We start from the raw sequence: 25,879 nt of genomic DNA on the forward strand, positions 1-25,879 counted from the left end.
AAACAGTGGATGTTGTTGAGTTGTTTAATCTGCAACAACACACTGAATCATATGAAACTGCAGAGATGAATTATTATGATATAATCACACACACACACACACACACACACACACACACACACACACACACACACACACACACACACACACACACACACACACACTCCGGGTGAGTGTTACTAAGTGTGTGTGTGTGTGAGGGTTCAGCAGCCTATTACGGCTGAAGTCCTCTTGGTGACGCTCTGCTGACATCACTGTGATATTCCACAGCTCCAGCATCTCACACACACACACTCACTCACACACACAAACACACACCGAGCTCCGCGCTCCGTCCGCCCGCACTTAGTTCCTGTTCCTCCGCGGAGTGTCACCGTCTCCCGGGCGGATACCTGTGCTGGCAGACGGCGGCCCACACTGGGAGGGGTCTGAGGCTCCGTGTCACCGAGAGGAAGGAGAAACAGAAACTTCCACACGGTCCTGACCGGACGCGGCTCCGCACGCAGGGAGGCAGAGGGAGCGACGAGCCGCAACTTGGCTGAACCCGGGCGGCGTCACTCTGAACTGAGCCCCGAAGTTTCCCGGCTGACCGGAGAAGGAATAATTTGGAGCTTCGCGCGGTTGTGGATTTTAACGTCCACCGTGTGTCCCGTGCAGAAGAATGGCGAGAGATTACGCAGCGCGCTGTCCGGTGTCTCCGGTGAGGAGGCTGGTGGCGGCGGTGGTGACGCTCCTCGTGGCTGAAGGTAAGTCCCCTCCACCCGGGCAGTGTTTGGTTTGAGTCCCCCCCCGCCCTGTCTTCCACCTCTCCCAGCCCCGTGCGCTCTCACCGCGGCCAAACCTCCGCACCTCCAGCCGCAGCGCCCGCGTCCTGCCGGGTGCGGGCTGCCTCAGTTTCCCCCTCCTTCGTCTCCACCTCGTCTCTCCGGCCGCAGTTCGCTGGACTGTGACACCCGCTGTAAAAGTTAATTGTGGCGGATGTGTGTGGGGTCACACGCTACGATCGGCGAGGTGTGGCTCCCCCCCCTGGTTCGTGGTTTTTGTCCTAATTCCTGCAGCCTCAGACGGCAGGTGACTGTGTAGGAAGCCTAATCCCCTCTGAGCCTCTACAAACCCTGTAATCTGTGTTTACCTGTTGGAGTAAAAGTGTCGAAGGGAAAACGGGGGCGCCATCATGGCCGCAGGTGTGATTATTACGCATCAGAAATTGGTTTTGACTGAGCGGAGCAACAGGGTGGTGATCATGGAAGCAGGGTCTCGGGAGGAAATGAGAATTGCTCGGTCTCTGCTCTCCATGTGGCCCCTCAGTGTTAGCTTGTCAAGGGCCCTTCATGGACACCCAGCACAGAACAAGCAGGAGGGAATAAAGTTGAATATTTACATTTGATCACATGAAATAGCCCTCCATAAATACTAACATTATGGAGCCATAGAGGCAAGAGCATTGTGCATCAGACATTTACAATATTTGAAATGTTTGGTTTTCCCAGATAGCAGCTGGAAAATGTTTCTGCTGAGCAACAAAGCAGTCTGAATAAACACGAGCAATTAAAACTTACACTCAATAAACATTTTAAACTTGACTTATGACAAATCTGGATCACAAATCTCTGTTTACACATTTGCCAACGCACACTGATGCTCATGTTGGTGGGATGAGCCAATGTTGTCTGATCAGCCTCCTGATATAACTGGAGCTTCACTGTAAACGTGCTGTAAATGTGATGCAAGCACAATACACAACACTGTTTAATATGTCTGGAAGTAAAAGTCTCATATTTTACACCAAGGTTAGTTATTATTGAACAGCAAATATAGAAAAGCTGTGGTTATATACCTTTAACCTCACACATTTCATCTTTATTTCGTAAAAGGTAGTTTAAAAGGTCTCTGATGAATCCAAAGATCTATTGAAAAGATGACTCCAAACTGACTGTTGCTATGCAGACACATAAGAGGACTTTTGTGGTAATATTACACCGTAAATAAAAGAAGATATCATTAAATGTGCTCACCATTACCATAGCAACACTTTATGTCCTCATGTGAACATTTCAGTGATGGAAATGGAGATAACCACAAACTTTGATGGAGTCACTAAAACGTTCTTAAGAAACAACAGAAACCTTTTTCAGAGCTTTAGCTTTTTTCTTCTTCTTCTTCTTCTTCTTCTCCAACTGGGACCAGCTACAAAATTCATGACAGCAGGCAGTCGAGCTACAGTCGTTGGCATAAAAATCTGCGAGCCCGCTCCGTCAGCTTGAATCTGTCAGCCTGTTGTTTTCACCTGAGTGTGACTAGTATCATCTGTCAGAGCTGTCCTCACATTGCCACAAAGGAGAAAGAAGATGGGTCATTATGGAGCCGGGAGACGTGTTGTTGCGTGCGTTGACGTGCCTCAGAAACAGGCCTCTGTGATCAAAGCAAGAGGGAGGGCAAGTTATCTGGAGGCTCGGAGCCGCCGAGCCGCCGCTTTGCATTTTGCCGTAGCATCTGTTGCATAATAGGTGAGGATTTGAACTGTGATTTACACTGAGTGAACAAGGCAGGAGGACGACTCAACCTTGATTGGTATTTGCCTCGTAATGATTTTGTGTTTGGAGCGATGTAAGACACAAGAAGATGGAGATCCCAGTGCAGTGACGCTGAATGAGGACTGAGGTGCTGAGGTTGGTGAGAGGACGACAGATTCTCCGCAGAGACTCTGCCTGTATCGTTAAAAAGCAGCCAGGTTGTCGTGACAGTATCCCCACAGGTTATGAATTAATTTGAACAACTGTCTTGTCGCTGGAAAAACCTCCACACTCACATTGCAGCAACTTATCCAGTGACTTACTGACACTGACGGCCGTGTCCGTCCCGGCATATGAGACATGATTCGAGGAAACGAGTCAAGGTCACGGTTTGAGTTTGTAAATTCTCCTGTTTGTCTTGAACCGCTCTGAAGAAAGGGTTAACGGCAGCCGTAAACTTTTCCCCATGATTTTTAAAAGAACCACGTTAACCTTCAAAAAATTGGGCAAATTGGAGTTGAGAGGACAACACTCCGCAGCAATGATAATGAAGTCACTTCAGGTGTCCCCTCCCCCCAGTGCTCGTCTCCATAGGCCCGATCCTGTGCTGAAATGTCAATGATGATGAGTCCCCTCGACGGCTCGGTGCAGACGAAGGGCTGATTAGCTTATCATTTGGAGAGTAGGCGGCCGATGATTATCGTCTTCAGAGCGGCGCAGCCTGATTATCGAAAGCTCTTATTAATGACTGTTTGCATGTTTGTGTAGCCACTGCTGGATCTTTTATCAGCTTCTTCCATTCGGCAGGAGAGGGTTGGGATGAAGAAGCCTCAGAAGCAGCCACATGGTGTGCGTCAGCACCTTTGAGCACGAAACCCTAAATAACCACCTGCTGTACTCTTCCACTGGGTAGCAGTACATTTTATACTCGAAAGAATATTTACCGGTGAAGCATCTGCTGCATTTTAAGAAAAATCCGCAAAAGTATCCAATTTTACAGCTTAATTATGAAGCATAAACAACTTCTAAACAAGCAGGGAGTGCAGGACATTTATCTGTGAGCTGTCCTGCACAGCTGCTTCCATGCTCTCGGCCTTTGGGGGCAGGAGCACAGTTATTGTAATTTTTCTCTTTGCAGAATGTTTTATATGATTAATTATTAGAGCAGGCCCAGAGGCTGAAAATCTCCCATTATTTCAAAAGCAAAAGGGCAGTTTGAATGAAAATGCCAGTAGTTTAACAAACAGATTTTTCTCACTTTGCATAAATCCTATTTTAACCCCCCCGCTTAAACCTGAGGCTGAAAATGATTTGGAGCCTCCACCATCTGCGGTGCAGGGGTCTCAGAGCCTACTGGGTCTGATGGCAGACTAAATGTCAGCGTGTGTCTCGGGAGGAGTGTGTTTGTGTGTAGAGTGTTCGAGTGAGGGGTTATCTTTGTCGCGAGCTGAACATACGTGTCATCATTTGGTTAAAGTGTCAATAGAGGAGAGCTGGATGCGTTGGAAGATCATTTTTCAGGGTTTTATTTAAAGGGAACCTTGCAAACACCTTTTCTCAAAAAGCTTTTAGCAAATACAATAACACAAAACTGTGAGCTTAGGGGCTAGAAAAAGCAATTTATACTGTATGTGATGACACTTATTTAATGAAAACATGAAATAATGATTTAGCCTCTTAACCACAGACAGGGCACATTAAAAAGACGAGCTGCTGTCGTGTGGAGGACCACAGATTAGCTGCGTTTCGTCCTGAGCTGCAGTTAAAAGCACGTTGGCCCTGGACTCAAATGTCAATGGCTCTTCCCGGTGAGGCATGTGGTGATAATCATCCCCTCAAGATCTGACCGTGGATGCTCATCGGGAGCTTATTAATGACTCACACCAACACAGACTGCACAGTAACGCTGGAGGCTGTCGGTGTTTAGGCCAATTTGTTTGTCATTGTCTTGTGTGTGTGTGTGTGTGTGTGTGCGTGTGTGCTGGTGATTCTCACCCAGAAAAGCACGATATGTCTCATTGTCTTCTGGGATTTCTTCATCTGCATTACTGTTTGCCTCATTTTAATTTTGGCCCCTGGGTTGATTTATCGATCGAGGATTAGACTGCTTTGATTCCCGCGATTCTCCCTGTGAGCGATGGACCTCTAACTTTTTGTTGCAGGGTCTTGCATAATGCCGTTTAGATGTTTTTGTACAATCGTACCAGTTCTGACGTCCGTCCCCTCAAAGGCTCCCGGGGCAGCGATAATGGCCGCTGGTAGAGGCCGGCTCAGTCGGTCACTCTCAGAGTTTTGGAAGCAGTTGTCATGGACACTGCTTTTGTGGACGAGTCAATTTCCCATCTCTCTGTCGACTTGAGAAAAGTAGATTCCACACACTGCTCTTTCCCTGCATCTCTATGTATTGATGTTTTAGTTGTGCAACCCTGTGCTGTGTGTTCGTGAGGACCTTTAAGAAATAGCTGAAATTAGAGGGGATAAGGTTTCTGGATCCGTCAGTCCGGCCCGCAGGTTTTAATTCATCACCCTGTCTGCAGAGAGTCAGCGACCACGTCTCTTCACTGGGTCAGCGGTTTTTCTTTTCACTCCACTTCCGAGGAAACGTGTTACTAAGCAAATTCCAGATCACATTTCTAGAAATAAACCGTATCATGGCTAACACCTTGGCACTCCTTAGTGATTCTTCAGCAAACAGGTGTCAGTGGGAAGAGGGATTACCGAGCATAGCAACAGGAACAGGGCCATGAATCACAATGGAGCTGATCTGAGGTCGGTCGGAGGAAGGTTTTTTTTTTTTTTTCAGGGTCCACTCAAGCATTAACTGTGCCATGAAAGGCTTTTCAGATCTCACACACACACACACACACGATCAATGTGGCCACCCTCCCTAGTTTGACTTTTACCAATATGCAAAGCAAAGAAAACTTCCAGCCAGCGTTTCCTACCCGGCTCGGTCTGTCATTCCCCATTCTCTCATTCACCCATTCTCTCTCTCTCAGTCTCTCGCCCTCTCTATTACTGTCATTCTTCCGCTCACGACCCTATTTTCAGCGGGCCTGGCCGGCTGCCACTCCAGTTTGTTGGAACAGCTTTTTGTAGAATTAAAAAGGGTGCCGGCCCCCCCCCCCCACCCCCACCCCCTGCCCCTCCTTCCCCTTCCTCTCTCTGTCCGTTCTTCGAGGCCTCATTGTTTAGAGAGGCAGGGAGCTGAAGGGGCTAAGAGAGAGAGAGAGAGAGAGAGAGAGAGAGAGAGGGGACATTTCAAAAGGGTGAAAGTGTTTAGACAAACGTCCCTGCTCTGTCTCCCACTCGTGTCCTGATCTCACCCAGTCTCAGGCTCCATCCACACACTTTCATCCACACCGCTCTGGAGCTGTAGAGCCGCCAAAAACAGAGCCGTTCGGAAATGATGACGTCGACGCTCATGACTGGTCTTTTCGGTCACATGACCCCCCTGCAGAAAGAAAACAAAACAACCAGCCTCAGCTTCTGGTTTGCAGCCTCGCTCTTTCTGCATCCAACAAACAAACATCTCCTGTTCACACACGTGCCCAGTGAACGTGAGCGGTCGTGTTTTATCGAAGGGGATTAAAATTGATGCGGAGCCAAAACGCTCGTGTGGACGGAGATCGTTAGAGTTTGAAAACACAGCGTAGCCTCAATGAGCTGTGTCCATCCTCTCCTCCTGTTCCTCCTCTGTTTCCTCCGCAGGCAGACGGAGTCCACTGGTGACAAAATGGAAATTGCCTCCACCGGCTGTGTGGGCGAGAAGCGTCGTTTAGGCTGTGATGCGACTTTGTGACATTTCCTGTTGCACCCATGTGGGCAATTAATATCCTCGGTATCTCGTTGTGTCGTCACCGGCTCCTTCGTCTGGGTTTTGCTGCAGAGTGAATTTAAGGTGATCGTCGCTCAAATTCAAAACATCTTTTTTAATGCACGCAGCAGTGAAACTCATTTAATAACCTGACTTGTATCAGTGGCGGCTCAGGTAAAACCATATAGATATGTATAGAATGTCATTCGTCTGTAAAGAATATCCTTTTTTGAAGTCCCGGGCACATCTTCAGCTTCAATGCTCTCCAAATGCTGGAGGTAGTTTTGGTAGCAATCATGTAACAGATGGAATCGAAGGACTTTTCTATATTTTTCTCCATCAACCGATTTCACTCTGTCGGATAAATGTCTGTTTCAGAACCAGTCGTCTCCTGTTTTCCTCTAAGTGATTGTGTGATAAGTGAAAGCGTTTTCTCATCGCTGGAGGATGTTCAGGTCACAGAAGTCAGTACGATTGGGGGGAAAAGTGCCAGTTCCCTGCCCTGGATTAAGCGCTAACACTAGAAAGGCCAGACCCTTCGTCCATTGTCTTCAGAATGTTTCCACACTGCTGCCTCTGCACCATGTTTCTACCTCTAGCAGCACTTATTAGGCATGTATCAATAAAATTTTACTGCCCTGTGCTGGCAGCTTCTTGGGTTTCTCCTCGACCCTCCAAAAATATTGAGCCTGCAGTATTTTGAGATGAAAGCACTAAAAGCTCAACCTTATCTGAATTTTATAACACTTAATAGCTGCGGTGGAATAGTCTATTTTACTTGAAGAGGTCCAGAGTGAGTGAAATGACCCGGAAGTGTTTCAGCTGCTGCCTTGATATCGAGCGGCTCCGACTCTCTAAATGATAAAGAGAGGAGCTTCAGTGCTTCCTGTCTTATCTCCTTTAACAATGAAAACACTGGACCCTCTTTTATGAAAGGAGAGAAGAAAACGCCGTCCCATAATTCCTTGTGGCTGCAACATTGCATCGGGGCAGACTCGTGTAAATATAGCAACAGCAGAACAGCTGTTTTATTCCCATGACATGAACCAGAACTGACGGATCCTCTCATGATGGTCTGAACTCCAAATACAGACCTGAGTACGACACCTTCGCCTGCTCACGCTCGCGCGGACGTCGATCTTCTTGATCGAGCGCGTCAGCTCTGACAGTATTGTTTCTCATTTGCATTATTCAAGCGAACATCTCTCCTCCACACAAGTGACTACTGTTCTCGCAGCAGCACATTTCTATGCAAGTCACACACACACACACACACACACACACACACACACACACACACGTTGAAAGAGAGGATCGGTGTCATTTAGAGTTACAGCCCATTTACTACTTGTGTACGTCTCCCTCCGATCATTCTGCAAAGCTTGTCACATGTAACTGCGTCACGTTTTCATTTTTTTGTAGTATACGAGCTCTGCCGTTATTTCAACCCCCGGCTGTATATAAAGTAGTAGTAGTAATAGTCTGTCCTGGCAAACAAAGCAGCCGCGTGGAAAAACAGGACGAGGATGTGACAATTAACTTTGTCAGGCTGCGTGTTTTTTGTCAGGGATTATTTCCTGCTGGAGATTTCCATATATTCCTGCGGGTTTCAGGTGACTGACAGGAAACAGACTGGTGTCTACATTTTATATTAACAATGGGACCTGGGCTCCTTCAGTCGAAGACGTCGGTGTGTTCTCTGGTCCAGTGAGATGTCGCTCGATGCGTTTCACTGACGTGAAAACACAGATTTCTGAGAGATGAAAAAACAATTCAGACTTTGACACAAGCAGCTCTGGCATTTGTTTTTATGAATAGTGCCGACTACATGTTTACGTGTGTGCACACCAGCTGCTACCCATAAAAACAAACGTTAGCATATCCGAATTATTTCCGCCGCCTATGAGGTTATGTTTTCACTCGTCTCTGTTTATGTTTATTTGCTAAATCCATTCCCACACTTGTTTCAGGGAGGGCTGGATGTGGATTAAGGTGAATTCAGGAATTTATGTTCATTATCTTTTAACATTGCAACCATACGTCAATGTTTTCATTCATTTCTCAGAAAATATTGCAAGGTTTCTTTTTCTTTCTTCCCACTGTCCTCTCCTCCTCTGTCCTCCCATCCCCTGTCCTCTCCTGTCCTCCAACAAGACACCAGCTCCTGCATCACATCCAACAATCCAGTGTCGTTGCTTTGTTTGCCGACGTTTAAAGCTGATATCGTTTTCTGTCTTGAACCTTAAAATGACAATATTCTAAATGTCTGAGGAATCATTTCGTTCTCATTTAGAATTTTCCATTAAGTCTCAGGTCCCAAACACAGACGTACAGACAGGTTGCTGCCCTCTCTCCCTCCCTCCCTCCCTCCCTCCCTCCCTTCTCCTCTTCCTTTCGGCCGCTGCTGAACCTGATTAATTGCTTCTGTATCCCTGACTAATTTAGCCGTTGATTGAGAAGTGACAGCTGCAGCAAGTCTCCGTAAAGAAACCTCTCTCTTAACTCGTGACTCTCACGTCTCTAATCTTAAGCTGTGGGTCAGTTCTCTGTTCGCACAATTCAAGGAGTGGATTTTCCTCCGTGAATCTAAAATTGAGTTCGTTTTTTTTTTTTTGTGACACAAAGCGCTGATGTTCTTTTGACATGAATCTATTCAGTATTCCAGACGGATCCAGACATTCGGTCCTTTGGCAGCCGGCGATGGACGTTTTCATTTGCAAGACAGAATTACAGAGTTCTTTTTCAAAGGCTGGATTTTCTGTTTTCTTCTTTAATAGCATATCATTGTTAAATGACTTGAGATATTGCCTGGTGCTTTTCTATAGGCCCTGGGGGATTTTTTTCACAGCTCATTTCATTATTTTTTTCCTCCCTGCTGCTTTTGATGCGTACACTTACCTGTCAGTCAGCCGGGAGTGTCTTCAGCTGTTCCTTTTTTTTTTTTTGCCAGAGAGGATCCAGTCCAAGTTTTCCTCAATTAGACCAAATGAAAGTGCAAAACAGATTAGTGAGGCTACTGCATGTTAATATCTCCCATCGAACATCTGTCGTCCTTGTAACCGCTGTGAGTCTTTGTCGGCACATGAGGTTCAGGGTAAATGGGGGGGGGGGGGGGGGAACAAAAGTCTGTGTTCACTCTGCTTCGAGTGATGAGCAGGACTCAGATTGTTGGGATGAGCCTTGAACAGTGTAATCACGAGTACTTTTGCTTTTATAAGACGGTGGAACCTGGGATTCACATTCAGTTCTTCAGCACCTGCATGTTGTGCTGTGTTGTGTTGTGTTGTGTTGTGTGCCTGACGATACATTGTGAGGACCACTCTGAGGAGACTCCTCGCTTTCAAAAGGCTTTTTGAGGAAATTGAAGCCGTAGTCAGACATGAACTCTGGGAAATGTCCGAAAAATTGGGTCTGGACATTTTCCTTTGACGCACGAACAACGCAGCTGGACGTTGTCTGGAACATTTAGTGGTACAATAAATCGAGGGGTGGAGCCTGGACCAACAGGAGGCTGGAAATCATAGATAAATTCCACTGCAGGAGGTTTCCAGCACCAGCGTCTGTAATCTCGTCTTTCCAAGTTGACGTCTCCATCTTTATCAACACACCGGCTTGCTCACTGTGAATTTTCCGGCCATCCTCTGGCTGTATTCTCACATGGGCTCCCTCGTATAACCGACATTTTGCCAGGGGGTCTGGAAGGAAAAGTTCCTAACTCAGACTCTGTGTTCTCAGCCCCTCTGGACTTCAGTGCGTGTCTGGAAGAGGCTCTGGTTTTAAGCTTTAGATCGCTCTGTGTGTTATTCCATGGGAAAGTACATGCATGAAAAATATACTTAAGTCCAGCAACTAGTAAATAAATAAATGTACTTTGTTGCATCCCACTACTGTCTGGTCCTAACAAAGGTACAAGTCTACATCAAATCAAAGGAAACGTCTCCTCGTTCCTCCTCCTCCTCTCGTCTCCTCTGAAATGTTGGTGAAATGGAACGAAGCCAAGAGGCACAGGGATTTAATGGCTCATGTCAAAACCAAAGAAATCATTAACGACAAAGTTCTCAGTGGCTCCGGAATTCATTTACAAATGACAACTGTCACACCACGACACTCGTGAACTGCAGCTGCACTTGTGCTCCTCCCCAGGGAGGACGTGTTGGAGAGATTAGATCCTCTCGGATTTTCCAGATTTAAACGACAGTGAATGATCTGGTTAAAAGAAGGAGAGCGTCGCTCCCTGTATCTTTGCTTCTTCCTAAACAAGGTGCAGAAACAGTTATTGAGTAAAGGGATGAAACTGAAGCTACGTTTGACAAATAATATTAAATTGATTTGGAGACACTGACGGCCACTGTAGCTGCTACCAAAAGGAGTAACTGTTATTATGAGCCAGGCAATTATGACAATAATCTGCTAATCTGCCTGCTGCATTGAAATTGGAATACCCATCCATCCATCCATTTTATAAACCGCTTATCCCGTTGACGGCTGCGGGGGGCTCAAGTCTGTCCCAGCATGCACCGAGTGAGAGGCAGCACACAGTCTGAACAGGTCCCGAGGGTGCAGCCCGTCTCTGTCAAAGGGCCTGACACCGGAATATGAAACTCAAAGTATGGAAGAGCATAAATATTTCACAGTGTTGGCCAATGGCAGTTTATCTTCCATGTCTTTGGGATGGATGGATCATGCAGCAGATTTCAGGGCAGAGGTGAAACTGTGTTTCCTCCACCGAGAGGTTATGTTTTCACCCCTGTCCCTTGTTTTTAAGCCAAATCGTGCAAAAAAAAAAACAAAACTACTTTTCCATGAAACTTGGTGGAAGCTGATCTGATTCAGGTTTGATTTCTTCTCTTGAAACGAGATTTTTTTTTGAATTTCTCAAGAAATAACGCACAAGATCTTTGTAAAGAAATCATGTATGTGAGCGCTCACATCTGTGAACAGGTGAATTTTGGATCTGGATAATTATTCAGATTTTGTGCATCAGTGTTAATATTTTTAGGGGGTTGATCTTTATTCTGACACTGCACAGTAAAGATAATCAGAGAAGGATCTGATCTCAGTTTGAAATGGAGGAATAAGATCTATTTGGTTTGTTTGTCAGCAGGATCGTGCTACTGAAGGTGGGACACGGGCGACGAAAGGACGATTTAAACTTTGATGTAATTTCTTTCTTTTGTAATTTCTCTTCACTGTAATCTATTACTTCTCTCAGACTGTGAGGTTGCATTTTGAACAATAACTGTCAGACGATAACATCACAACATGTATCCACACTAATGTGTCTGTGAAAGTGATTTTCACTGAGGCAGCAGCTCGTCTCCTCCCTCCTGCTGTTTGTGCTTACCTCCCAAAAAAAAAAAAAAAAACTCCATTAACTAAGGAGTCGGGATTTGAAAATAGAAAATGACTTGTGCGCCTGGGTCTCTGACCTATCCGCCTCCTCATCCCAGAGTCTATTTCCAGGCGTTTGCATTTTTTCGAAATGGGGGGAAGATTTCTTAATCCTCAGGGACGCGTCTGAGGATGGAGGCGAAATGCTTCGACTGCTCTCGTTTCCCGACACACGCGCGTCCTGACGGGTGGCAGACCGGCTGCCCAGTCAGCTGACTGGACGGAGAGAGAAAAGGGTGCTAATGAGATGTGTGCTGCTCTCTCATGTGTGTCCTATCCTCTTACCAGCATGCGTTTCTCTTCACTTTGTGGGGGTCTCGGCAATAAGCCTCTGAATGCTAATGTACAAAGTGGCCGTGTCTGAAACCGAAAAGTCGAATAGGTCTTGAATTGAATTGGGCATTTGTTGGTATGAAAGGCGATGTGAAGGGGAGCGCGTTAATGAGCTCGTTTGGAACATCACTCGCGGTCGTCAGCAGCAGGACGCTGTGGCCAAACGGACGCAGAGTGAAAAGAGAGAAATCAAGAGAACGACGATCGTCTCAAAGCTGAAAGCGAAGGCGGCGCTTTAATAAACAACAACAACAAACAGCAGTTTATTCGTGACTTCAGCCGTTAAACGAATCTCCTCATGTCTCTCCAAATGTCTTCTTTCACAGGATTAATCCATTTCAAACAAAATGCTGCGATTCCACTTCACCTCTCAGGGCTTTTTAAGACTGAAGACTTGATATCAAATGAAATATCTCATGTGACAGTGAGATCTCATTAAAGTTGATCCGTGGAGATTGAAAGAAAACCCACTGCACTGAGGCCGTATGGAGTAATGAGGGATCATGCTGGTTGTTGTGCGTGTTCTTTGAACGTAATAAAACCTGCCTTGTGCTTGTAATTGATTTCCTATACGCCAGCATTAGTTTTAGATTAATTTAATAACCGGAATCAATATTTCTCAAACCTGTAGATCAAACATATAAGAATAGGAGAAGAACGTTGTGTGGGAGAGAAGAAAAGAGCGAATAACTCTTTGTTTATAAGTCTCGGACCTTTTACATGCACAGAAAAGCTCTGACAAACTAAAGAGGAGGGAAAAAAACACACAATCATCGTATTGACGCTTTAAAATTATCACATAATTTTAGATTCGGCTGCTGAAAAGAATCTGCACAAAGCTTCAAAAACTAAAAGTGATTTGCTTGTAATTTGTTCCATCGGTTTGATTTTGCTGTCAAAAAAAGCTCGGGACTCAAGAGGAAGGTTAACAACCGCGAAATAATTTTCTATTCTTCTAAACATTATTTTTATATAATACTGAAATATATGGAGAGTGCTTAGAAGAAATCATAAAATACCTTGTGCAGCTTTGTGTAAATGCTGTATTAACCACTAAACTATATTTACCTGACAGATTTCTACTATGAAAATAAAATATGATATGATCTTTTTAATTCAGTCAGAAACTGTTGTCATGATGGATTTAAACTTTTCCAGCTGATCTGTGTTTGGTGGAACTGGTTCGCACAGAAGGCGATCACAGCACCGAGCTTATTATTGCTCCATTGCAACTCAGTTGGTTTGAGGATGATGTAATTGTGAGTTAGAAGTTACCACACAATCGCTTTATGGGTTAAATACCAATTAGCACTGTGTGTGTGTGTGTTTGTGTGTGAGGACGCGGTCAGGTGGCTCAGAGGGAGACGTGTTCGCTCGCTGTAACCTGAAGTAATTTAAGGTTCTCGTTTCAGTCTGTTTGACTTGACACGTGTGGCTGAGCCGTCATCCTGTTGCTTCTATTCCTGGTTCTTTCTCTTGGTTTTCCCGAGGTTAGTGCACTGTGTCATCTGGAGTGTCAGTGCACTGGCCCCTCGAAATGATGGAGAGAGAACGAGCGAGGACGGGATGAATGTGTCGGAGAGAGGCGCGCGAGGGTCCTCACCTTCCCTGCACCCTGTCCTGCGTTTTCCTCTCATGTTTAATTCCCAAAGTGGGACCGCCGGTGCGTTCAGAGGGACTGACGGAAGGAGGTCATACATGTGGATTTTCCTTCACACACACACACACACACGTCCCCCTGCAAAGACACCGCAATGATCCCTGTGCTGCTCCTTCAGCTCACTGATTGTCTGCCACACAAACACACACTGTCACACACACAGACACACACGAGATAACTGCTACACACACAGTCAGTGTCACTGTGGTGCAGCCACTCAGTGGCAGCCCCCTGACAGCTCTCCAGTCGCAGTCTCTTCTTGCAGAAAACAGTTAAAAGCTGTTTTCTAAAGTCTTCTCCCATGTCATCGCTCTCAACTCCCGTCTTTTTCTTCTTCTCTCAGCTGGCAGTGAGGTGTGGGCGTTGGCAGGATGTGTGTGTGTGTGTGTGTGTGTGTGTGTGTGTTTGCATGCATGCTGGGGATTATCACTTTCTGTTTGTGCAGAAGCTTGGATAGAGGGAGTGAGACAGAGCATCACAGCTGACGACTGACTAAACACTTGTCAGTCGTACCTGCTGACGTCCTGAGCTGCAGCAGTGAGAACATCTGTCCCCGGAAAAAAATAGCCACATGTGTTGTAAGTAGGTTTCAGTACGAGTGGCAGATTAATCAATAATGAAAGTGACGAGCTGCGTGACGCTGACTCCTCCTCCACTTCCTCCTCGTTGCCCCTTTCGTCTGATTGGCTCGTTGAATTAATTGGCAGCATTTCCACCGGAAAAAAAGATTCACCTTTCGTAGATGTCTTAGCCCCTCCCACCCCCGGTATCCTTTCGGTGGTGTCATTTTTTATAATACGTGAGCACAGACGGGTTAATTAGTTAATTAGAGTCTCAATCAGCAGAATAATACAGACACTGCTGTCCAGTCTGAACCACACACACACACACACACACACACACACACACACACACACACACACGTACGATGACTACTAACATTTGTCGCCACAGATTTCTCTGAAACGAGACGGTATTGTACATGTCAGTTTTCTAATTGTTGGTGTTCGTATTGATCGACCTCCGGCAGACTGTCACGATTTGATGATTTCCCATCTTCTCTGAGGACAAGGAGCCGCCGCGTTCGCCTCGGAGCAACACCGAACAGGTCGGCTGAAAAAAGAAACGAGGTGCGACTCGAAATGGCATCCGCATTCAAATTTAATTAGCCCGCTGCCATATTTGGAACGAGGCGGGACAAAGGGAAAGAATTGAAGAAGAATGGGACAGACAGCAGCTGGTAATTAATCCAATAAAGGATTGTGTTTTTAAAAAAGCTCACAACAGCAGCAAGATTAAAGCCGAGAGTCAGTTCTGATTAATGAGAAGCGTGATTAATCAAGTCTGTCTCCAAAAACACGCGCCGGGGACGGATGTAAACACGTGGACTCACGCACGCTGACAAGAAGAGCCCCCACTCCACGTGCTCGTGTGGTTGCATGTTACTTTCCACGCCTGTTGTTTCCTGTGCTGTAGTGGGTCACTGCCGGCTGCAGGAGGAAATCTGTTCAGCACCTGAGATGTGAAACGTTTCTTGAATTGCTCAAAATCAGTGTTTCACACGTCGATTTATTCATTTTTTCTTCCTCTTTATTGGCCAGTCTCGGTTTTTCCTGGAGAAAGTGCGGCTGTGGACGAGCTGCTGCGGCTGGAGGGTTTTGTTTTGTGTTTTCTCTGCAGTGTGATTTAAAAGCTATGAATAAAATATCACCTCCCAAAAAAGTGTTTTACGTTTAGCCTCGAAGCCAACTCGTCCTTTGTCCCTGTGTTTGTTCATGCATTTATTTTCAACTTCTCTGTCCTTTATTTCAGTGTGTGTGAGGCCATCTGCTTGTTTTCAGTTTGTCAGTCTGTCCTTGATTCAACGGCAAGTTTGTCTCTTTAGCTGTTTTCAAGAAACTTCTCATTTATCTATTTTTCACACGGGGCCTGGCAGAAGAAAGTCCACAACCACTGACTCGGACATTTGTGTCTCACATGCCGCCCCTTTGGATAATGTCCGGCTGCTTTCAGACACAAACTCCTCGTGTCCTGAGTGTCTTCGTGCATGCAGTCCAGTCTCAGACGCTGCAGTCTCGATGTGTGCGTTTGAGTTGTGTTGTTTTCCTCCAGCTGCAGCGTCTGATCTCAAATCAGTGCAGGTTAACAGTCGCTGCGTTCACACATTCTATTTCCATATATGGGCAACAACACAAACTACTGTCAGGCTGCAGGCTTGTTCAGTGTAATCGTTCCTTTCCTCCATTCCTGCTGTCTCTTTCCTTTCCCCCCTCTCCTCTCCTTGTCATTTCATTTCCTCTCCCTTCCTTTTTATATGCCATTTCTCTTCTCTTCATATTTTCTTCTTCCTCCTGCTCTGTTCTTTTTCCTCTTTCTCCTTCTCTTCCGTCTTTCTCTTTGTCTCTCCTCTACTTGGCATTCACCTCCTCTGTGCTCATTCTCCTTGTTATTCTTCCCCTTTCCTCTCACCTTTCCTCCTAATCATCACCCTCTTCTCCTTTATTTGCCATTCATCACCTCCACTCTCCTCTCTCCGGTACTCTCCCCTCAGTTCGTCACTCGTTCTCCTCCCTCTTTCCTGTCGTCCTGTTTCTCCTCTCACATCCCCTCCTCACAGGACGATCAATTCATCATATTAGTTTTCCTCAGTGCTCTCTATAAAATTAATTTTTTGCTCTTGACTTTAAAAGCTGTTTAAATTCTTGACCTGCACCTATTGGACGGTAGTAGTTGTCAATCACATGGTAGCCACGCCCCAAAACATTCGGTGCTTTATGGTCTATTTGACTTTATTTACAAAATGGACATCAGCTGAATTGAAGGAGACTTGAAACTAGAGATTGAGACACAAACTCCTTTGGAAAATGTTTACTGACGTTATAAAGTGAGAAGTAGAGTCGTGTTCTCATAGACTTCTACAGAAACAACCACAAAATGGCATTTTAAACCAAAAACTTATTATGGACGTAAATGTCGGCGTGTCGTTGAGGGTCTGTGAGGTCGTCACCTGACTTGTTCGGATCTTTTTTGCTACTTGAGGAAAACATCCGTCTATTTAGCTGCTAAATGATCCACAGTGTTCACCAGCGAGTCCCTAATTCTGCCTTCAATGCTGAGCAGCTTAGTGTGTTTATCAGATCTGTCCTCAGGAAACTGCGCCGATGAGAACGGTGAGACTGAATCAATACAGTAAAGTCGTGGGTCAAAAAAACCAAAGCAATGAGCTGATCGATGCTGAAACATTGAACCGAGCTGAAGACAACTGCAGGTTTATTTCCCCGTATTTACATTTAGATGTGATAAACAGATAAACTAACATTAAACATATTCTGATTTTAATTTGTAAATGTTCACACACATCACTGACCTCACACCGTCCATCGCTGCAGCTCCTCTTTTCAGCCTCTGTCTCAAATCAGCTGCACCAAAGTTTCACACAATCACAGATTTGGCAATTTTAGAGAATCGGGACTGGCGGGGGTGAAACTAAAGCTTAGGGTAGAACTCCATCGTGAGTTATATCATCAATAAAGATGAATGAGCCTGTTCCAGAAGCAGCCATGACTCCACCTCCTCTGTGAGGAGCTGGTATGTTCTGGATCAAGTCGTTCTCCACATCTTGGTCCTTCCGTGACTCCGTTCGAGATAAATCTTGGTCTCTTCGTTCTGCCTACATTTGTGACTCATCTGATTGTTACTGCTGATTAAAGGACGTCGACCTGGTTATTGTGATGCATCTTTGTCGTGTGGATGTTTTACTGTTGCATCTGTGTTTTACCTTCACGGCTCATACAAGCTGCAGTCGACGTCCTTTGTCGACACGTCCGACGTCTGCTGCTCAGTCCGCCGGCAGCTTCTTTCTCCGGGATGTTCCAAATTGTTGTGTTGGTTATGCTCGATGTTTGTGCAACAGCTCTAATCGATTTTTCCCCACGCTTCAAAGAGGCTGGCATTTCTCCCATAGACAGCTCCCAGGTCTTCGTGTTGGTTTGTCGTTTTTTTAACAGCAAATGCCAATCAATCTAACAGGCGAACGCCGGGCAACAAGAAACACGTCAGGCACATGCTCCAGTGTTTGTACACGTATGGAACATGAGTGGATTCGAACAGAAGGAGATGTAAACACCAGGAGAGGCTCTTTTCTCATTTTTGTCTTTTGATCTTTAACCTAAATGTGTTCAGTGTAGAAGAAAAACAGAGTAAATGGACTTGTTGTTCCAGTCGCTACTCAGGGCGCTCTGTGCGTATTACAATATGTTCAATATAAAAGCCTCCGCCGGCGTCTTTCTTTTCATATTGTGAATATTTACCTTGTTTTTAAAGAACCAGAAGTCAAACAAGGATTAAACACCCACCCTTTGTGTACACGCAGACACACGCTCTCCTCTCCGTAGGGTTCTGGCTGCCATTGATTGGTGTCGGTGTTGATATTCATCCTCACAGCAGCAGCCTTGATGTAGTCGCTGTAGCTTATTGGCGGGGGAAGGGACGGGGGCAGGACGGCAGACTGACCGAACACGGTGAGAATAACCCAGGCCGAAAGAAGAAAGGGAGGCAGAAATGAGAGCAATATAAAAGGAGAGGGAACGTGTCTCCTGCTCGGCTGTCAGAAGTCTTAGTGGGAATGATTACCGGCGAAAATGAAATTGGCAATCTGCCCTTTCGTGTCTCTCTGTGGCGCTGGTTCTTGCGCCCAATCCTCCACCTCCTGTCGTTTATGCCTCTCGCCAACCATCTCAATCTATTCCCCTCTTTTCATTCCCTCTCCCTCTGTTTTCTACTCGGTTGCGGTTTCTTTCGCTCTTTGGCTTTCGTCGTGTTTTGGTTGCATCTGGAGAGTCGTTTTTTTAAGTGGATAAATCTGAACATGAAAAAAGCTTCAACCTTGGAGAGCTGCAGAAAACTTTGTCAACAAACTAAACAGATGCATTTTGCATTTTTCAATATTCAAAATCATGCAATCCCACATCCTCGTCTGTGTCAGAGTCGTCTTCTTCCTTCTTTTTATTCACACCTTGCTTCGCTTCCTCCACCAGCAGCTGATGAGCGAAATAGCACGAACCCAGTGGCAATATTTCAGTTTGCTCCTGTCCTCTGTAATAAATCTTCCTCTCTCTGTCTTCGGTATCTTCTCTCTGCTTTGGATCCTGTTTTCTTTTCTGTGTACCTCAGCTTAACATAGAAAGGTCTGCTCCAGGTGATGGCTAAACCTGAGGGGGGGTCGAAGGTCTCAAGCTGCAGCTTGATCCCAAAGGCAGGAGCAGCCAGGACGTCACTGCCCCGACCGTAGGCACCAACGTCCACTTTATAAAATCTGCACTGAGCATCTGCGTTGCCAAGAGCACGGTGGAAAAAGTGCCCTTGTCGTTCTAACACTGGGGCCCCTGGAGGGAGGGTCCTGGATGATAACATGTTTTGAATCCTCTGCACCTCAGCAGTTTGTGAACGCTTGTAGTCTCTGGAAGTCCTCTGCTGTTCTCCTCCAGGCTTCAGCCGACAGACATGTATTCTTCAACCAAGCAGTCCCAGAAGGATTCAAACACTTTGTGCACAGTCCTGGCAGCAGTGCAGATTCTCACTCTGCAATAATCGTGAAGGAGAGTCCCCCTGACGAGACGCCTGTAGAAGCAACGTGAACCTGGGCTCTCTGTCCTCATATCGTCAAAGTTCACCAAAGTCAAACTCCAGCCGAAGACATTCAGTATCTCCCGGTGGAAAAAGCTGAGCCGCACACGCAGAAGACACACGCTGAGATGTAAAGAGAGTTTGTGTTGAGCTGACGGTGGTGTGCGTTTGCTGTATAGAAAATCACGTGATTTCCACAGCGGAGTTAATACGTCACTTCCTGCCTCTGTCTGCTGCAGCCGGCTGCTCCGGCCTCTCGTCTGAATCATACGGAGGAATTGTTGCTCCCGCTGTGTCGTGCATGTGTGAAGAGCAATCGGGGGGGGGGGGGGGGGGGGGGGGGTCCAGACCAAAGTCTCCGGACTTGATCCGCAGAACTTTTACAAACACAAGACAACCTACATACAACATATAACAGTAGAGGAAGGGAACACTGGAAAAAGCATCATATGTCTCCTTTTGAAAACAGAGCGAGACCTAATGGGATTGTGGTCTCGGTGATTGTGTCGCCTGGAATCATCCACCGACTGTCGGCAGACGCAGCTCTGCTCAGCAGGCCCGACGTTCTCCTGACGATTGATCTGCATTCTCTTCTCCACAAAACAACCTCAAACTGGATCCTGTTCAGTGTGAAATGAGGCGTCATTGTCCAGAAGAGTCTCCTGCACCAGTCGGTCATGTTCTCTCTCTCTCCCTCCCTCTCTCCCAGCTGCTCTCTTGCTCGGTTTATCTCACACACCCAGACTCCTCTGTTCCGAGGTTTATCAATGCCCATGTTGAGAACTGCTGCCAGTGCCAGCACGTGATTTCCCTCCATTGTTTTCGCTAACCTTTCTAAACTACAGAGACTTGACGTTCACAATTAAGGAACACGGAAGTGCTGTAATATGGTTTTTGTAACCTAGCAACAATAGGCGCTTGAGAGAAGCGCTCTGAAAATGAGGTCATGGATGTTTCCAGCACTAAAACAGCTGCTTGTGGTCACAGTTTCTTATTGTTTAGAGATTAATGTAGCGCTGAATTAATTATTGATTTATCGTTAATGTCTCTGTCATGTAGTTCAATATTTAACTGACTAATCTAAGTTGCAGCTCGGCTTTCTTTATTGGCTCTTTTGCAGTACAGACGGTTCCTGTCTGGTTCCTTTTTGAGATATCCAATTCAGTTTTGTCGCCACAGGCTCTAATTCGTGTGTGTGGACATTTTTTTGCTACTTTCTGATGTTGGAAATGTCATGTGTTTCATTAGAGAACATCAGAAGCCGGCTTCTCGCTGACTTCTGCTTTCTACTGTCTGTCATCCTCTGTCTGTGTAGAGTCGGTTGCTCCGAACATTTTCCTGCCACCCACCTTGTAAAATGTCTGATCGGGTGGGTGTGTTGATGATTTCCTGGATAACATCCCAGGATGCGACAGAGGAGGGACACTTGCAGGAGCTGCAGATGAAGACGTCAAATTGGAGAGATGAGGTTCGAGAGCTGCCGAAGACGAGGGCCAGTGTCGGCTCCGCCCCTTGCTTAAATGTCCCGCGCGTTTTCCCGTTTGCGGTGAACGAGTCCGACCCAAACAATCTCCTGCTGTTATTATATGACAGAAAAACTCATAAACCCACAGGCACAAATCGACTGAAAAAATGATTGGCCCCGCGACAGATAAAACTCCAGACGCCACAGACGTGCACGGGAAACAGAAAGATAAAGACGAATACAAACACAGAGACGCAACTGCACTCGAGGAGCAGACACATAACCAAACACGGAAAAAACAAGACGCCTAATCGCACATTTACACGCAGGCCGACGCGCACAGAGGAGAATGGCTCGCCGTTCTGTTTCCGCACCTCATTTTCTCTTCCTTTCTCTCTCTCTGTCTATCTCTTGCTCACTCACTCAATTTGGTTCGATTTACCATCCTGTCAGGCTCGCTGATGCCCTCATTTCAGGCCCACTATGTAAATATTATTGTTGAATCTGAGATGAGATCCTGCTCCCTGGTGAATCTCCCGCTGCCGTTTCCCTCAACGATCTGTCATACGGGCCGACGTATAATCTATCACCCTGACGAGCTGCGCCCCCTCCGCCCCCCCCCGCCCTCCCGTCTCTCTCCTCGCCTTCGAGGTAGCAGCCAGGTGGGAGCAGATATGTCAGCACCCAGCTAACGCTCCTAATTCTGGAAGTTTGCAGTTTCTCCCCCTGTCTCTCTTCTCCCCCCCCCCCAGTCATCCCCTGAGGGCGACTCCCCCTCAATCTGTGATTTCTGTTTGTCGGTACATGATGTTTCAGCACACGGATGTGCAGCACTGTGTGAACCATTTACAGTATATTCTCTGACGGGTGGATATCTAAACGTGTGTGTGTGTGTGTGTGCGTGTGTGTGTGCCATTAAGGGAGAGAAGTACATTAAGATAATGTCTCTCTCCTGACCTCATCTCTCTGTAGTTCAACCCTGGCTGTGATCAATAACCAGCTCTGTGTTCGTGTCTGTTAGAGTGTGTGTGTGTGTGTGTGTGTGTGTGTGTGTGTGTGTGTGTGTGTCGATAACTCGGTTACAAACAGCTATATGTGCCTTTGTGTGAATGTGTGTGTGTGTGTGTGTGTGTGCGTGTGTGTGTGCCATTAAGGGAGAGAAGTACATTAAGATAATGTCTCTCTCCTGACCTCATCTCTCTGTAGTTCAACCCTGGCTGTGATCAATAACCAGCTCTGTGTTCGTGTCTGTTAGAGTGTGTGTGTGTGTGTGTGTGTGTGTGTGTGTGTGTGTGTGTGTGTGTGTGTCGATAACTCGGTTACAAACAGCTATATGTGCCTTTGTGTGAATGTGTGTGTGTGTGTGTGTGTGCTCACCATGTTGTTGTCATGCTAATCACAAATATGCTGCTCTTCCCATTTGTTTTAATGAGGCCTGTCTGTTCAGCAGCCGCTCGTCCTGTTTGTGTTTGTAGTTTTCAATTAGGAGACAACACCTCAGGACCTGGAGACACACACACACACACACACACACACACACACACACACACACACAGCATCTTTTATTGATCAAATGCTTCTCAGTTTGAAATAAAGTAGCAGCTAGTACACAGTCTCTTTGCCTCTGACTGTATATGAATCTATATGCACAGTGTGTGTGTGTGTGTTTGTGTGTGTGTGAGAGAGAGTGTGTGTGTGAGTGATTGTGTTCCTGTCGACTATCAATCAGGGTCAACGCAGCGTGAACTAATTACAGTTTTGCATGGTGATTTATGAACAGCAGATTCGTCACAAACTCCGGCTGCTGCCATTGAACATATTTTATGTTACTGTTCCTCATTATTACAGAAGAAGTTTTCAACGCAGTGATTCGATTCGTCACTGTTCTGTAGAACAGAGCTCGTAGAGAGGACACGATATCAAAACAAACTTCTTGGCTGGAAAATGAAGCCGATCGCTGCGTCTACACAAACACTGAATGGATAATGAGCAGTTTTCTTTATTTAAAGGTAAAGATGAAGTCAGGTCACAGCCTCTAACACTTCATCACAGTTTTTACAATATCTGGAAACTAATTTTCTCTCATTCGTTTGTTTTTTATCCATTGTTTTTGCTTTAGATTATTTAGTCACTTGCTTTACGTACTTCGATGAGTTCCCCGTTATTCAAAATGTACTTTGTGTTTCTAAATTTCACCCGGTGACACACACGGCAAAATTAAAGCAGATGGGATGAATGGCTCTTGAGATGCATAGATACACACAGATGTAGTAAGATTTGTAGTAATACCTGAATACAAACTCTAAATCCAGCAGGATTATGTAAAGTGAGTCAATAAGATATTATCTGGTTTCTTTTTTTAACGTGGCCTTGACTGTTTTTAAGCGTATTTGTTTTACCAAAGTGTCAAAAACTAAAACTTAATGGATTAATTTACAGTAAATAATTCATACTGCTGAGTTTATCCACATCCTGAGACGTGAAGACAATCCTGTGTTTCTTCATGTGCGGAAAAAAACCTCATTGCTCCTGTTGCTTTGTGATGAAGAACAAAGTTCAGCGATCAGCATCATTGATCAAAAACCTTGTTCCTGCAAATGGGAAGTTGTGCTTCCCTCTGCAATGTGCCGACGCTCCTCGGTGTTGTGTGTCACTCTTTTAATGCCACAGACTTTGAGCTGCAGTAATAAGCTTGTCTGCTTGGTTACACACTCCGAAGTTGCTGATTCCGTTTCATCGCAGTCGTCCGTAGTCAGCACAACTGAAATGCTTTAAAGTTGTTCAATCCACCATCCAGCTCCTCTGAGTTCATTCCAGCGCCACACGAGTCCAGGTCAGTATGGGCTGGAAACGAGAGGAACCGTTTGTTCTATATTTAAATGCCGTCTTTTTGAATAAGTTAAAATTGGATCTGAAACAATGATGGATTTGGTTTGTTTGACTTTTATCACGGAGCAGCTGCAGTGAGACCAGTGCTGCTAAGCCTGTTTCTGCAAAATCCGTTTCTACAAATCATAGAAGATGACAACTTAATGAGCACATTATATTATTGTATTCATATCTCGAGCGTCCTTCGTGATTGGACCACGTCCTCTCTGGTCCATGAGTTGGGACGGTCAGGAGATAATATCACATACTTTGCCCTGAGGTCTGTTTGCTGCTCGTCTTTCCCATTAAAATTATTTTAAGTGTATATTTGATTTATGGCAGGAGTCAGGACTGTCTGTGTTGTGGGAATCATTGTAAAAACTGTCATTACATGGAAGAATGGTCCCTCTGTGCTGTGAGAGTATGATTTAGATGATTTTCTAATCCAGTTTATACATTTTCCAGTGGAGAGAAACATGCCAGCTGGAGTTTTTCCTCTTCTCAACATGTTCACCCACTCAGTCGTTCAGCAGCGTTCACGCTTCTTACTGCCAGCGTCTCTTTATCCGGCGTTTCACCACACTTTGGTGCTTTCATCAGTTTCATTGCCTTATCTGGACAAACTGCAGCGTAAACGGAGCAGGTCAAATTGTTTATTGATGGCTTGTGTCTATTGATGTGACACTTTTGGCGTCTTTGTGGCGCTCGGTAATCTCCGTGTCTGTTCCCAGTTTCAGCAGCTGCTCTGGAGCAGATGCAGTTAAATTGACTTGTGCAGAGCAGCTCCAGCTCCATTGGCTGCTCGAAAAGCTCCTGGATGCTGAGGTGCAGTTCGCCAGAGTGACTGCTTTACATGCAGAGTTACACTTCTTCACTTTATGAGACGCTCCGTGGTCATCAGACCTTTTCAGATTAAATAAGCAAGTGGTGCAAATGTCAGGTTTATATACTGTATTCGCTGTTAACATTGTCTCATTGACTATATTTAATGTTTCCAGTTAGAACCTGCTTTAAAACTAATACAGTTATTGAAATTCTTTTGAGACTGTGTCTACAATCTTTTAAAAGAAATGCCGAAACTGTGTTTGACATGCGAATCACAAATCGCTCGCTGACCAGAGGTGTATCCACGACTTTAACCATCTGAATCTCCCCTGTCCCCATGATATTTTACATTACACTGCACCCACATCTCAATTTGTAATGGCCTGTTTCCCTAATATATATAATATCAGTAAAATTGCTTACGTGCGTGGCTTTAGGACGGCTACACAAATGTACCCCGCAGGCCTTGTGCAGTGGCTGTGTGGATATGACTGACACAATGGGTAATATGCTGTTGACATTGTTGGTATGAAATGAACAAATTGGTTCCTGCTTAGCATTTAGACATGCCATCTGCTTTTCTAAACAGTATCAGGCCATGCTCAATTGATTTCCATAGTGTGCCAGCGCTCAAAGTGCACAGAGGGTTGTGTGTAAAGGCAGAGATTCTCATTACTTTGAATCCAGCAGCATGTTTATACGAGCCAAAATATCACAATAAACCTAATTATTGACGACTTGGAAATGTCACACAAAAGCTTGTTTGTTCAGACGAGAGCAGGGGCAACTTAAAGAGCAGAAGTCCTAAAGAGCAAATTGCGGCAGCTCTGAAGATGCTGTTGTAATTAAGTGTTGGGGCTTTTTAAATGAACACATTATCATATAAAAAACACTTTGACCTTTATTTATTCAGAAAAGTAGATTGGATATGGGTGTGTTTCTGAAAGCTCATTCCCACCTGCGAGACGCCCAACCTCACTATGATAGTGTAATTATAATCGTCGGCACTGACTGTTCCCAGTATGATTGAACTTTATAAACCCGCAGGTCTCGGATGTGAGAGAACATTTATATTCACCGTTCACACATCCAGCTTCTAGGAAAAGAGGGGATCAGAAAATAGATGGAAAGATGAAGAAACACATGAAAATTGTCCTATTCTTCAATAACGTGTGATTAAAAAAAATGAAAAAGTTTCAAACATGGATTTGCGAGATGAACCCGGCAGCCTGTGATTAACAACGCCGAGTATTAGATTTTAGTTATTAGGTTTTCTTGTAAATTATATTTTCTGCCCTTGAGAAGTTATACACATTGCAACAACAGTTCCCTTAGATTTCATGAAGCTGCACCAAAGTTGTCACGACCACAGATTTTTTTCA

General features: G+C 45.4%; 1 protein-coding gene across 3 annotated transcripts in view; it reads left to right on the top strand.

Moving 5' to 3' along the window:
- The first annotated feature begins 316 nt into the window (after nt 1–316).
- The window catches only part of pvrl2l (PVR cell adhesion molecule related 2 like), a 209,192-nt gene continuing 183,629 nt past the window's right edge, over nt 317–25,879 (top strand). Inside the window, exon 1 of one of the 3 annotated variants that reach the window (XM_069516060.1) lies at nt 317–746. In XM_069516060.1, coding sequence (XP_069372161.1) covers nt 662–746 — 85 coding nt within the window. In that variant the 5' untranslated portion in view covers nt 317–661. The remainder of the gene's footprint in view (nt 747–25,879) is intronic. The other 2 variants (XM_069516061.1, XM_069516063.1) reach the window with 2 other exon arrangements.

The sequence above is a fragment of the Paralichthys olivaceus genome, chromosome 20 (assembly GCF_024713975.1).
Source record: "Paralichthys olivaceus isolate ysfri-2021 chromosome 20, ASM2471397v2, whole genome shotgun sequence".
In the NCBI taxonomy this organism is placed as follows: Eukaryota; Metazoa; Chordata; class Actinopteri; order Pleuronectiformes; family Paralichthyidae; genus Paralichthys; species Paralichthys olivaceus.